The following is a 14,886-nucleotide window of genomic DNA, read 5'->3' on the forward strand; positions in this document are numbered from 1 at the left end:
TGACTGGTACTTAGCACTGGCAGAGACTCATTTTGTTATCATTGCACAACATTTTTATCATGAAACCCCATTTCAGTTTAACAACAGAACTAAAATCTCATGTAATCCTAATAATGAAAAATAGTGTTACCTTTGCACTAAGAAAATGTGAAAAGTCTTGTGCATTATGCAAAATATGCACTCCATTGTAGGTGTTTAAATACCTCGTTCAGGAAGCAGAGACTTCTGTTAGTGCATCTCTTGCCTGTCCTAATGGCTGCATCTACATGAGCACTTTAATTACTATCGAGTCTGTTTCTGAAGTGACCTTCTGCGAGTCCCCACATACTACCTGCTGGACCACATCCCATCCCGGAGCAGCCTGACTGTACCAGCTGCACACCCTCTGAATGAAACCAAACTGAAAGATGGGCTCTGACCACTACCAGACATCCATTTAATGCAGCTGGGCTGGAACGAGTTTAAAATAACCACCCCCTCCCCCCAAATGACCAGTGTAGACGGTGGCATTGCCTCCGCACTAACTTTTTTACTTTATAGATTCTCAACTACTGCCTTTCACTACTTGCTAACATAGACATAGCCTTCATGCCCCCTACCACCAAGGCATTAAAAAAAAAAGGTGCTTTCAATTCAAAGCTGATCAAAGTTTGTATGTTACAGGGAATGGACAAAGCCTGTTAGATGTGCAACAATTTTCAAAAAAAATGAACGCTAAGGGCCTGGAGGTTGCTGAAAGAATGAACTGGTTACCTGTACAGGAAACATTCACAAAACAAAAATAATAATAAAAAAAAATAACAAAACCAAAACCACCAAGCACCATTTTCATCATCATATTATATAAAAATTTTGCTAAAGGTTACATCTGCCCAGTGACAGGATGACTAATTCAGTACAGTTGTCATGTACGTAATAATGCAGCTTTAGAACACTGATTAGTAAAAGGGTTCTGCTCTGAAAAAAAAAACGCCAAAACTGTTCCTCTAGCTCTGAATTCACATTGATGTCAATGTTTCAACTACAGGTGTGATAAGACCTTGTTTTCCTCATCTTGATATCTGAAACTTGGGCACAATTCAACTCTAATCAGGTAGATACATATTAGTGTTTCTTAACATCTTGAAACTCTTAAGAAATTCGTCATTAAGATCACTGTCTTCTGATTAGGTTTACAACTGTTTATGACATGCTGATGCCCTAAAATAATATTTATAATACAGGATATGAACAGTAGATGTTGAAAAGGTCATGAGATAAAATGTAAATTAATTGATAATAACAAGTTTTGAAGATAACACATATTGTAACACACTGAATTTTTGGATGTATTTCATTTTGAGAGTTTTCCCCATTTAGGCACATCAACAGCAGAAAACAGAATTTCTGAGAAGAATTCTTAATATACTTGCTCATTACTTTCATACAGAAATCTCTCAAATTCAGTCACTAGTGAGCTGCTATACAAGACGTCGAGTGTGTGGTCTGTGGATTCAGATGAACTACTTCTCTGTTTTTGTGATAGCAGGGTTTTTACCACTGGAAGCAATCACAGTAGTAATACTGACACTCCTCATAGGCTGAGGTATCAAACCAGGCCTGTTAACCTTGTGGTTGAATCCTGCATGCTCCCCCAACTTTAACATTATTATTGATGACTACCAGTCATCTCTGCTACTTAAGATCATCACACTCATCAACAATTTCCAAAATTATTCCTCAGAATGTCTGATAGTTTGCTTTGCAACATTTATTGGAGATTGAGGACTGATAATGTGGAGCATGCTTTTTAATTTTTAAATTAGGAATTAAAGCAGTATTTTAATATAAATAATACTGTACTGTACCTTTACTGCTGTTAGGAAACTGCACAGAGAGCCTCCGAAGTCTGTAAAAGTCTCCGTATAGGAACCTTCATGAGCAAGACTGGGCCAGTAGCGCACAGAACCTTCGCTGGTAGCTACCATTATTGCCAGAGACTTGAAGTGAGAAAATAATTAACAGAACACGCAAGATAATAATAATCAGACTGCATCTTCAACTACAACATTATTTTACACATCAAGATTGTGGGTAACAAACATACAAAAAAGTAGTAAATACATACGGATGAACACTGACAAACCTAGAACTGAACTGCAAAATGATTCTGTAGCATAACTTAATATGTGCAGGGAATGTTACACTTGCTTATTTTGCTAACAACAATATTTTCTACCGGTTCTTGTTTCTGATAATTCAGAGTCTGCTATTGAAATGCAAAAAAAACTTACAGCTGCAAGACAAAAAAGAGCCTGTGGAAAATTCCAGATGGCAAGAGTTATAAACTACTATGGAAGACTTAAAATGCAGACTATAATTCAAGAAAGAAACTGCTCTAGTTTCTCATTAAGAGAAATATCAAATGACACGGCAGCTCTTCTCTTCATAAAGACACAAGCCCACAGTGTGCCTACATTAGGGCTTCTGACTCAGGAAATCACTCAGACACCAAATTCAAAGCATGAAGCAAGAGACTCTGTTCAAGTAGAGATTTAGACAGAAAGCACTGTACCTAATCTACTCGTTGTTGAAAAAAGATCACAGAACAATAGAAGAACTGTAGCTGAGAGCTGTTATTGAGCTCCTTGGAGTTTTCTAACTGATTTTTGACTGGACACGGATCTTCACAAAGGAAAGCAGTTGGCTAATGAACGTCCTAACAATTAAAAAAACACCACAGAATACATTGTCCTTTGTGATTCCTGCCCATTACTTAGCAATTTTCATTTTAGTGAAATTTATTTTCTACCACTAATATTTCTACTTCACTCTATAAAATCATAGTATCCATGCATAGCTCACAAGCTGAAGAAAGAGGAAATAAAAAAAATAAAAAAATCTTGGCTTAGTCATATTACTCCCTCTTAAACTTCTTTGGGTATGACTAAATCATAGACCATTTAGAGTTTTATGAGCTAATCACAAGATATTAAGATTGCTTTTCATCATCTGGAAGTGTAACACGATAACAAGTCAAAAGAAAAGATCCTATTACATATTCTGTGCTGCTGCTTCCCTCAAAGACAACTGCTTATCCAGTTTTATTAGAGCACCGCATATGTTAACTGAAAACTACACCCAAGCTGGAAATGAGAGCTTCTTTTCTTCATGAATGATATTAACAGACACATTAACATACTTTCAGAAAACTTAACTGATCTTCAAACCTCACCCTCTAGCACAGTATATTACGAAAGGAAAGTAATCAGTCAAGACAGACTGAATCATCTGTCCTCTCAGTGCCAGCTTTCTTATAAAGACCAGACAAGGGAGGGTGCTGGTGTTTGCTTGTCATCCATGCGGACTCAGAATTAAACCACTGCTGAACAACTTTTTCAGCCAGCATGCACTTAAATTGCACTTGTTTAGACTGAACATTTGATTGCCCTGGTGTTTGTAAGCACAATACTTCTTGGTTTACCATATTTTTGTTTGTTATGAAAGCACATCAAGTAATCCTTAGGAAAACTACTATTTAATCTGATCCTATAACATGTAAATGGTGTAATTTGAAAAGACTAGCAGAATTTTATTTCAAACATATTTATTGCAAACTATCAATCGTGACCTTTTAAATAGATAGTACCACACCAAATGAAGTTTTCAAATAAGTATTCGATAAAATATGATATATTCAGTTACTCTGAAAGTATTTTTAAACACTAAAATTTAAAAGTTTATCACCTGCAGAGAAGGTGCTTCACCTGAGGAACAGAGACAAGACATAGCTGCTAAACTAGAACTCCACTGGAAGTCACTGGGTGGCAGCTGCAGTTCCTTGCACAGAGATAACTGTAAGAAAGAAAGAGATGCCATAAAAAATATGAGACTGGAAGAACTTATTCCTCTGCCAGAAAGTCTTTAGACTTTTTGACCCTGCTAAAAATTAATTTTCAAGTAGCGCAGACACTGTGTAAGGGAACCAAAAGAATGTCACAAGGTATTTTCAGCAAGGTTGTCACAACCAGCAAACAGCTAAAAAACACTTACCTGTACATTTTCAAACATCGCTTTTTCTTTTAATTATTTCTGAGTGTTTCTCACAACACTACAATATTGAATTATTTTTTTCAGAGGTGCAATTATTTGACCATTTCTTAATACAACATGCTAACAAGGCAACAAAGCAAAATTAAACTAGAAGTGCTTGAGAAAGCTCACTAGGTACTAACAGAGTGGAGAGGGGAAACACTCCTCTCTCCCCTCCCTCCGCTAAAGTTAAACAACCAGAAAAATTTTAATCCCTTGAAAAATCTCTACAAGTACCAGAATGTGTATACCTGACACTCCACTGTAAGCGCAGAATCTGTATAATTAATATACCTTGCACTAATTGAAAGATACTGATTTTGTAACTACAGGTTTCCTCTGACCATATTTACTATGGCACTGAAAGAAACACTGCCCAGAGGGAAAAAAAAAAAATAAAATTCTTGACATAAGAAATCTAGATGAAACATTATATTCGGCATAGCTGAAACTAACCTTTTTTTTTTTTGACAAGTTGAAAATCAGTCTCAGAATAATCTAAACCAATCTGTAACATATCAACTAGTTTTTAACTATTAAAATAAGCCTTATCAAGACTATCTAACATAAGAGACACACCTATTAAAATGCAAAGAATTAACCCTAGTGTTAAAGTGACAATTAAAAATGAAGAGAGGAATATAAAAATGTTAAGCTCCCTCAAAAGCTTGAGTTTCAGTTACCGTTGTTAGTATGACTTTATACCAACTCTGCTGCTTTTGGGGGAAACCAGACAAACTCCAATTTATAAAGAAACTCTTGCTTTAAAAAAAACACAGCTGAATAACTTGTTCAACTAGCATAAAATATAGAAGTTTTTCCATCTTGATCTTTCAGTTACCTTAGCTACTGGAGATTGACCAATCTTCCAAATAATCAGCTTCTCTTTATGGACTAGCCAGGCCCATCCACTTTCATCCACTTGAACGCTCAGCTGGTCATCAGCTACATAAAAAGTAATTTTTTTTAAAGCATTAAGATTTTTAAAGCACTGCAGAGAAACCTTAAGACCAATAAACTTTAATTCTCATATGAAAATAAGCAATATATTTTCTATTACATTAAATTCCATGTTAGAATTTCCATGTACTTGATTAAGATACCAAATTACTACATATAGTTTAAAAATCCATTTGACAAACGCTCAACTTTTGAGAGTGAAAAGCGAGACAATCCTAGAAGCTATTTCCATCAATTTACAGCAGATTATAATAGCTTTGTAAATTGCTCAGCAATTTTTAAGATACGCATTTTTGGTTCCTCCTATATCTATTATAAAAAGAAAAATTATCCACAGGGAAAGTTGCTTAGGAGACGAATTTCTTGAACTCAAGAGAAAGGTTTGTACCACTGGGGCTTTTAGAAGGGATACCAAATGTGGATTAAAAATAAATAATAAAAAAATTAGAGTACCTACTCTAGGACACAACAGAATCAAAACAAGTGAAAAAGGTAAGAAAGAACCAATAAGCAAAAGTTACTAAAAAAATACTATTGGCTTTCTTTATAACCTTGGATTTTACAATACATTTGTTATGACAGCACCTGAAGGATATTGACATGCATCCATACCCACATGGGTGTTATTACAATTATAATTACATAGTTAACCAAGCTGGATTCAAACCAAGGCACAAACATTTCAGTTTCCACTGTGAAGTCAGCATTTAAATAGCACCAACAACATGTTAACATTTCTCTCGCCTGTCAATTTTCATGAGAAAAATAACAGATAAAATCAGTTCTTACCATCAGCCTTCTTCAGGGCTTCCATAACCTTAACAGGCAGAGAGGATCCAAAAGCCTTAATGTCATAGTTAATAGTCTCACTTGCTGAGGGATGCTGGATGACTCTGGTAGGAGTTGCTCTTAAACCAAACAAAAAGTTATAGTTAGTTTTTTATTGTTTCTTCATCAGTTTCAACAGACATTTACTTCATTACTATCTGTTTAGAAATAGATGTGATGAAATGGGTTTAGGTAAAATAAACATGCTCCCTCTGGGAGCACCATCTAAAGCAGCAATTTGGTGGCCTCCTTACAAGTTGTTAGCTGTCATCAAATTCCTTTATTTTTTCAAGGAGTGATTTTGAATATGCATTCCTCCACCAGCAACAAAATCACTGTTTAACTTCTCTACGTTCTGGTTATCTACAGCCCAGAGCTATCCACGATGCCAGGAGAAGCTCAAGAGCAGTTTGTCCCTGACTGCAGGGCCTATTTCCATCCCCAGTTCTAACACTGCTGGGCAGTACGCACTGTGCAACACTCTGAACACCCATGGCAGCCTGGATCAGCTAGCACTTCTACTGCCCGTGTTTTACTCTGGAGACCGCAGTTCCTATCTGTTTCAGCCATTATTTGTTTCACAATATAATTTATAAAAGCTGCTTTGCATCTTCCCCCACCTCCTCTCTCTGGAAGAGCACAGGTCTGTCTTGTCTTTTGAACGTGACTAAGTGGGTAAGTTTCTCTGCTTTTAGAAGATACTGCCCTTTTTTATTTCTCCTCACAAGTAAAGTGATGTCACAGACCTTCCCAGTGTGAAATGCCAAAAGATGATGATACACAGCTAGAAGACAAGCCTGACGCCCGGTTTGGAGAAATACTGTATTAAACAGACCTGAAGTAAAAGTTTCCTCCAAACCGAAAATGGGCAACCTTGTTTATCTCAACAACAAACAGCTGCTCCTGAGAAAAGAGATTCTGAACCCCTGAAATTGATCTGGGGCTCATGTTAAATCTCAGTTCCGATTGATATGGAAGGGAGAAGAAGGGAAGCTGGGGGGGGGGGGGGGGGGAATGCCTAAACTTTGACTATTTTATCTTCTTTTTAAATACAGAGCTTCTTATTATTTTCATATTTTTCCTGTATCAGGGATACATCTGATGAACCCTGAAATTCAAATGCTAATAAGAGATACAACACTGAACACATGGTATTGTATATTTATAGTTTTAATGTACAATACCACTTTTAAAGAACCTTAAAACTGTTCAACTATGAAATGTTTCAGTCAGAATTTGTTATCATGAGAACAGAGTACATATGTAAGATATTTGATATATCAAATATCCTACAGAAAATCTGAGATCACCTGAGAAACCACAGACTAATAAAGTCTTACTACTCTTGTAGGAAAGTAAATGAGCAAAATGAGTAAACATAGATTAGTAGCTCTCATAGATTTTTTTTCTTTTTTTCCTTTTCATACAGAAAAGTCATGCCTCACCGTTCTATCAGAATTTTCTGAAAAAAGGTCAGTGAATACAATCCAGACAATATTAAGTACTTAAATTTCCCAAAAAACTCTCAAAAAGATCCCTTATCAAAGATTCCTAAAGAAATTAAGCCAGGAGATATGAGGGAAAGTCTTACTGTAGACCAAACCCAGTATAAAAGAAAGCAATAAGCAAAAATAACACAGAGGAAAGAAAGGCTAATGTATACACTGCAGGAAAGTTTCCATTGTGTACATCTGTACGGGTGTCCAAAATCTTCAGCACAGTTGTAACAGAAACCAACTACCAGAGTAACAGTGTCTTGACAGTACAACATTATTTAGGGCAGTCAAATAGCAAACAGAGTATCTGAGTCACTAAATACAGAATAAAAGGCCAAACAGGAAACATCATGACAACTCCACATGCAGCTTCTTGAGTACTAGGATAACCTAGCATACACACATCTCAAAAAGATATTGTAGAAAAACTACTGAAAAGAGATTCAAGGATGATCAGAGGTACACCATATCTTACAGTACATCCCAGCAGAAAACCAAATGGTAACGCTGCACTCGTGAAACAGCGATGTTGTAACCTACGCTGGCTTGAGCTTGTAAAACTGAGGCAGGGTTTGCAAAGAGAGATCAAATATGTTGTTAAACCTTCTTTTATAGACAGTTGAAAGCAAGAGCTTTCAGGCAGAGCCCTCCCATTAGGCTCATTTAGAAGTATGCCTTAATACATTTACACAGGACCAAAACAACCTAATTGCCGACTAGTACACAAGACCAAATGACGCTTTTCCCCCTCCTCTTACTCCGTAAGGGCAAATGATTTTATCTAACTAAAAGCCTCGGTGCCTGCACCTGGGTTTTGGTTGCATTCGTAAGACTCCAGCAGGAGATTCAGATGGCAAGCACTTGAGCACATGGCTCTTTTTTCTTTTTAATTATGATACTTTTTTGCTACTTTTTTTAATCCCTCGCCTAACTTCTATTAGCGCTCCCAGCCATTCCTGCTCCTTTGGCAACGGAAGAGCGAGCCGTTGGGGTCCCCCGCCGCAGTGACCCGGCCCTGCCGGACAGGCTCCTTCCCCGGGAACAACGCGCAGGCCGCCCCCGGACGGGGAGCGGGCGACAGCAACCGCGCCCGCCCTGCTCCGCGCTCCGGGTCGCTGTGGAGGGGCTGGCCCCAGAGACCCGGCGGAGGAGCCGGGGCTGGGGGGTCACCCCGGGAACGGGAAAGGAGGAGAGAGGGGAAAAACCTCGGGGCCGGAGACGGGCGGGAGCCCAGGGAGCCCCGGCCCCGCCGCTCCCCTCCCCTCCCGGCGCGCTGCCAGGCGGGGCCGGGGCCGAGGCAACGGCCCGGCGGGAAAAGGCGGCTGGCGCCCCCCCGCCCCTGCCCGGGGCCCGGCCGGGTGCGGGGGGCGGGACTCACCGGGCGGAGAGGGAGCCGCTCCTCCGCGCCACCGGGGAGAACAGCACCGGGGAGCCGGCTGCCGCCACGACGGTCAGGTTCTTCCTGCCGCCCGGCCGGGAGAGAGGGCTGGGGGCGGCGCTGCCGAGGTTCCTGCGGGCCGACCCGCCGGGGGTCCGCGGGGAGGCGGGAGCCGAAGGGAACATGGCCGGGGAGCGAGGAGCGGTGCCGGCCCGGGGCTCCCGCCAGGCGCCGGCTGACTGCGTCACACGGCCGACTGTGGGGCGGGGCGGGGCGGGGCGGGGCGGGGGCAGCGCGGCGCAGCCCCTGCCGGGGAGCGGCGGCGACCCCGCGCCAGCTGCCCCCTCTGCCAGCGGCGCGGCTCCGCCCTCGCACCCGGCTCCCCGGTGGAAGCCGGCGGCGGGCAGCTGCCCTCCGGCATCGGCCGTAGGTGTTAGCCTCGGGCGTTAGCGCAGAAGCGTGCGCTTCCTACCCTAGCTGCACCAGTGCTCCCGCCGCCCCCCGGGGAGGAGCAGGACGAGGCCGCTGCGGGCCCGCAGGCACGCCGCCGCCTGGGGGAGGCTGTGTTACCGTGCCCCCTCCGCACCACAGGGGCCTGAGCGGCCGCTCTCCTCACCCGGCGGCTCAGGCAGCCGGCTGTGCCGGGCGGCCTCACGAAAACGCGGGTCCCCTCGCTCGGATGTGCCTGAAGGCGGCCGGGTACGCTCGGCCCTTCAGGATGCTCCGGAGGGACTGGCAGGGCTGCACCTGGGAACCGCTTTTCACCGAATTCATGCGGTTCTGGCGCTGACCAGCTCGAGCAGAGAAAGGTGGCTGGATGTGCTCAAAGAACTGCTGTGGGAAGACCATTGCAAACCGTCGTTTGGCGCTTTTGGAAGGACGTGTTTTCTGCTAAACAGAGTTGCCTAATCTTTAAAATAGCCTATGCTGTAACCTGTGTTTGTCACCAAATTTCTAATTAAAAAAAAAACCCACACATAGGAAACATATTCTAGGCACACCTTTGTACCTTTCACATCTATGGTAAATAACAATCATGCACTACGACTGTTCAATGGTACAGAATTAGACTCTAGTCTTAAAGGGAAACTGATTTTCTCACTGAAAGAAAATACTCGACTGCATTGGTTTGCATGAAGAAGCTTTCAGAAGGTACGTATGTACTATCTACTTGGGGAAGAAGTTGAGTTGTATGTTATCAATGAAGCTAATTAGTTAAGATAAAATTAACTAAAAATAGACTACTCAGAAATTTCTCGTCATTTTCCAAAAATATGTTCTTTGACTAAAAAGAGTTTTGGCTGTTAAGCTTTCTGTGTGGACTGTGGTCCAATATGACTGAGCCTGAAATGCAGAGGAGATAGATAAGCGTGAGATGCTTCATCTGGCAGTACTGAAGTACGAGGCACCTGTCTGTTTCAGTGCTTTGCATTTTAACTTCACCCTGTCTCCTTTTGCTTTGATTTTATGAAGCTAAATATGAACATTTAGCAGAGCTTCACTATACTGTTATAGTAATGTAGTATCCTATATAGCCTTCTCTATTATACTCCATGTAGTGATGCTAAATCATCATGTTACTGTTGTTTCATCAAGAAAAACAAACAAACAAACCAAACCAAACCAGAAATTGCACACTCAAGGAAGCAAATGGGGAAAAACTGAGCAAAATTCAAGCTGCCATCCACATTTCCCAACATCCACAAATTCAAATTATTTTAAAAACTGAAAGCTCCCCTTCACATCTCGTTTCTACAATATTTAAGATGATGCAGTGTGAGCAGTCGTTTTTTGCTGACTGAATCCCACATACACTTTGCTACCCTTCCTCAGGGAATGACTCGGCTGCCTTCTGCTGTGCCGGCCCCGTGTGAAGAGCTCCATCTTCAGGAGAGAGGATACAACTCGACCTTTAAATCTGATTTTCGACACACAAATAGTTTATACTGATATCGGTTAGAGACTTAACCAGTTCTGGAACGGGGACTCGTGTGGTATTTGGTTTTCACATGAAAAGGTGAATGTCCAGCAGGCAATTTGGACAAATCCCTAGTCCCCTAGTGGGGACTTAAACTGAGAGAATGGAAATAGTGGACTTATATTAGAGCCACAACTTCAAAATATGTGGGACTGATAATCTTTTTATTTGCTTTTTATTTATTGATCGATGGATTGGAAAACAGTGTAGAAAATACTGCTTGGGTTGACTAGCCACAAATAGCTGCCTACCTATTTAGAAAGCAAATTAATTTGAAAGGATAGCAGCAAACTCCATCATCTGCAGAGCAGACAAAAGTTCTCATGAATTGGTTAGCTGAATATGCCTTATGGGACTATGCAGATGTTTAAAAAGACGTGTATAAAAGATCAGTATCATTTTCTTCTTCATAAGATATGTAATGTCTTGCTCATCAGAAGACAGAGTTGCCTAACAGTTCAGAGTATTCATCTATTGGATCATTGCATCATGAGTTTAAGACCCCTTACGCAACTGGGAACAATTCTCCGCATTCAAGACAGCTGAAAATGTCAAGCAGTGGAAACGCAAAGACAGAATTGGCGGAGATCACAAAGGCAGGATATTCTCTTCTGTTACTCCCCTAACTGGAATCCACTCCCTTTTCAAAGATTAAAGTATTGACAGAAAAGAGGCTCTCTGTATCAGAAGATTAAAGCAAAAAGTTGCATTGACTACTTGAAACCTGAGTTGAAAGAATTTTAGCTTTTTCAGAGATGCCAGTCATTCGCTGCAGTGATGATGTTGTGATCAGTACTCTATTTAAGCATTAAAGAGTTAAATAAGTAGTTTAAGCAATAAAGTTACTCAAGACACTTTATTTTCAGTGTCTTATTTCTCTCAGGAGAACATTCATGCTGTCAAGAATCAGAAAACTAATTAGCAACCCAGTAAAGGGATTAAGCATACATTGAGAGCTGACCATTCATTAAGTCTCCAAATACTCAGCCCTAACTAATGCATTCAATTTAGCAAGGTAGTTTTGAAAGCAATTAGCTACAGTATTTACGGCCCAAAAGTCATGACTGAGTAGCAAAAGTTAAGGGAAGGAAATAGTTCTGGCCTCTGAGGCAAGGGTGAAAAAGGCAGTATTAATAGAAGACTTCAAAATGATGCCCATAGGTATCAACTAAAATATGGCAACTAGTGGTAGAAGCTGAAAAATGTTTCTATTACATATTTGATATACGTGGGTGCATGTAAAATTAACTACATTTATTTTTGAATGCCTGGAAAATCACCTTTGCTACTTTTCTACACAGAGAAGATATGTTCAGGCCAAAGTTGAACACTAGTGTGTGCAGCATGAAAGAGAGATGGTCTTTATATAAGGTGCTGCACCGGGGCTCCACGGACAATTTGAAACCTCTACCAACTCTGAATAAGGTCTGGCCTTTCCTTCAGGAAATGTTGGGCAAGTTTAATTTGACTTCAATTGTATTTACCTGTGATCAAAAGCATTTCTGAGTACCTTTTGGCCTTTGGAATACACTAGAAGTAGCACAGCTGTGTTTTGAGCTGTTAATGCCATCCCTCATGGAACTGAACCTCTTCCTACTAACAGCAGCTTAAACAAAACAAATAGCAGGTATACAGCATTACTAAAACCTGAAGGGGGCAATGATGGAAAATACAGTGAGGGAGTGTAAGAAAGTTTGGTTTATACTTCTTTCCGATGCACAGTCAGATACTCTGATGCTAAGTCTGTTGTACACTGCGTGGCCCCTTTTTGCCCTACGGACCACGCTACACAAGGCAGCAGCATGGAACGGTGGTCCTTAGCAGAAGACACCTATCAGATTGTTAGAGATACACCAACAGTTTCCGCCTTAGACCAGAAGGTCTTCAACTCTTGTAACGAAAAGAATGCAATACTTTTAATTTTTCTCTTTCTCACACCTTTTTCCTCATTAAGCTACTAGGGCTCCTACAGTTCAAAATGCAAACATATCCAGTGTTGACTAGCGCTGCTGTGGAAGCATACAGCATGCCATGTGCACAGATCACACACATTGTAGGTGTTTAAACCACAAACCTGAAGTTGTCCAGCAAAGCTTTCTACTTGTAGATTACGAAGAAACTTTTGTTTTCTCACGTTGCTGAGGTCTGTGGTTTGTTCCAAGGAGTATTTTGAGTGGTTCGAACGTGACTAAAGTCTGTTATCCAGTGGACCTGTTCTGACAGACATTCACCTTTCTGTGGACTAAAGCTTTTCTATAACTTTTTCACGCTCTTCTGTAGACTGCAACGCCTGCCGGAACAACTAATGAACAAAAGACATAAAACATTCATTCAATTCAGCTGCAAGTAATTCCTGTAACCTGTGTAAATACATGAAGAAAGGGGCTCGTTGCATCACGCATAAGGAGAGATTACATGAATAAAGACTGAAGTTCAAGCCCCTCTAAATACATTATAAAGAGAGTAATTGGTAGTCAACACTGAAATTAAACATTGGGTCAGCGGTTGGTATTTTTGGCATATCTTTAATAAAATATCTGCTTCTAGTAAAACTATATCAGAAGATAAAATTACATCTGGATGTAATTTTATTTTCATTCCTGAGCATAGGGATCTCTCTAGCGTTTTCACTGTGTTCCACAAAGTGCCAGTAATGGCACATTAGATAAACATTTCAAGCTTGCCCAGCACTAGGTATCTCACCTATTGCCAATAAAGTTTTCCAGCAACAAGTTTTCCTAGCATGGATGAGTTTTAATGTGACCTGGAAAGTTTCTAGCTTTTTTTAAATTATCTTGCGGGGCTTTGCGTCTTCAGAAAGTCAAGAGAGATTCTATTGGAAGAGATTCTTAAATTAGAAACATGAAGCCTACTCTTTACTGCCAAATGTACCCTCCTGCAATTATTCAAATTAATGTAATGCTATTATTTTACTACTTGTCCTGGAGAAGGCAGTTGTCCCCAATAAGGTAGTTAGGCAAAACCTGGGATTTCTACGAATGAAATTTTAAATAAAAATAACACTTACCTATGCCTTAAAAAAGGACAAAACCTTAGATTTATAAAAGCGTGTTCTTTTGGACGTCATCTTAGAAGGGAAGTGAAACTAAAAAACAGGGAAAAAAGAAAAAGGAAGAAAATGTATGCAAATTTTAAATTTTCCTATGCTGACTTAATATACTAATATGCTTCCTTTGTCTTTACATGAAGTCAGTTAAGTTTTTTGTTTGGTTGCTTTTATTGTTAGATTTTTTGTTTGTTTGTTTTTTTAAAGAACTTTCCTCCAACTCATGCTTCATACTCTCTAAAATGTGTTCTTATATGTAATTCTCTACAGTAACTGTAGATGGTGATCATAATTAACTTTCACATTTCAGAACAAATGGTAACTCAAAGGACAGTGCAGTGGAAGTCAGACAGAACTTTCAGAGTACATTAGTGTCACGCATTTTTGAATTCCAGCATTTTAAGACTACTGACAAGCACAGAAAGCAAAAGTTCCTTGAAAAGGGAAGAGACAATGATATGAAAATTATAAGATTGTCATTTAATTACCCTTAAAATACTGAACTTACTTGAGAATGCAGCACATCACCATACAGAACAAGATTCTAAATGGTCTCAATTACCATAACACAAAGCAGAAAAATCTATACGCTGAAATTACCTCACTGCGATAGACATTTTAAAAAGTTGCAATAATTATTAAAAAGCTTTCAATAAAAAGTTTAAACACATTTAAGTTTCAAAAGAATATTTTGTACATTTTGGAAAAATATAACATTTACTTTACATAACAGAAACATAAGTTATATTCTTTGTAGTTTGTAAACTTCCATTATTGATACACTCTCTCATACATTTTCTTTTAATACATCCTTTTCTCTGGATTGTAAATCTAATGCAAAAGTATCACTATTCTGAAGAAAAGCTTGTTTCTGCATTAGTTTCCTGAAAAGTCCATTTGGATTTGCAAGTAGTTCCTCATGTTTTCCACATTCAAGAATTCTACCCTGGCCAAGGACTGCAACAAAATCAGCATTCTGAATAGTAGAGAGACGATGAGCAATAATTAGGACTGTCCTTCCTTCCATCAGCCGGTCCAGAGCTTCTTGCACTAGATACTCATTTTCAGCATCCAAAGCACTAGTAAGAAAGGGAAAGCAGGGAGGAGA

At 40.0% G+C, this 14,886-nt stretch overlaps 2 protein-coding genes across 18 annotated transcripts in view; both read right to left on the minus strand.

The window, feature by feature from the left end:
* The window catches only part of NUP133 (nucleoporin 133), a 40,470-nt gene extending 27,547 nt beyond the window's left edge, over nt 1–12,923 (minus strand). For 6 of the 12 annotated variants that reach the window (XM_087775634.1, XM_087775632.1, XM_087775627.1 and 3 more), the window contains exons 1-5: nt 8,734–8,988; nt 5,821–5,939; nt 4,913–5,016; nt 3,727–3,834; nt 1,848–1,979 (exon numbers count right to left, since the gene is read on the minus strand). In XM_087775634.1, coding sequence (XP_087631760.1) covers nt 1,848–1,979; nt 3,727–3,834; nt 4,913–5,016; nt 5,821–5,939; nt 8,734–8,918 — 648 coding nt within the window. In that variant the 5' untranslated portion in view covers nt 8,919–8,988. Of the gene's footprint in view, nt 1–1,847; nt 1,980–3,726; nt 3,835–4,912; nt 5,017–5,820; nt 5,940–8,733; nt 8,990–12,785 lie in introns of those variants that run through there. The other 6 variants (XM_087775628.1, XM_087775633.1, XM_087775631.1 and 3 more) reach the window with 3 other exon arrangements.
* Nucleotides 12,877–14,886, minus strand: part of ABCB10 (ATP binding cassette subfamily B member 10) — a 28,213-nt gene continuing 26,203 nt past the window's right edge. For 5 of the 6 annotated variants that reach the window (XM_087775646.1, XM_087775640.1, XM_087775643.1 and 2 more), the window contains 3 exons: nt 14,572–14,857; nt 13,740–13,817; nt 12,877–13,013 (listed from right to left, as the gene is read on the minus strand). In XM_087775646.1, the coding sequence (XP_087631772.1) occupies nt 13,740–13,817; nt 14,572–14,857 (364 nt within the window). In that variant the 3' untranslated portion in view covers nt 12,877–13,013. Of the gene's footprint in view, nt 13,014–13,739; nt 13,818–14,237; nt 14,858–14,886 lie in introns of those variants that run through there. The other variant, XM_087775641.1, reaches the window with a different exon arrangement.

The sequence above is a fragment of the Nipponia nippon genome, unplaced genomic scaffold (assembly GCF_047370975.1).
Source record: "Nipponia nippon isolate SJK-2023a ecotype South Korea unplaced genomic scaffold, ASM4737097v1 scaffold_4, whole genome shotgun sequence".
Lineage (NCBI taxonomy): Eukaryota > Metazoa > Chordata > Aves > Pelecaniformes > Threskiornithidae > Nipponia > Nipponia nippon.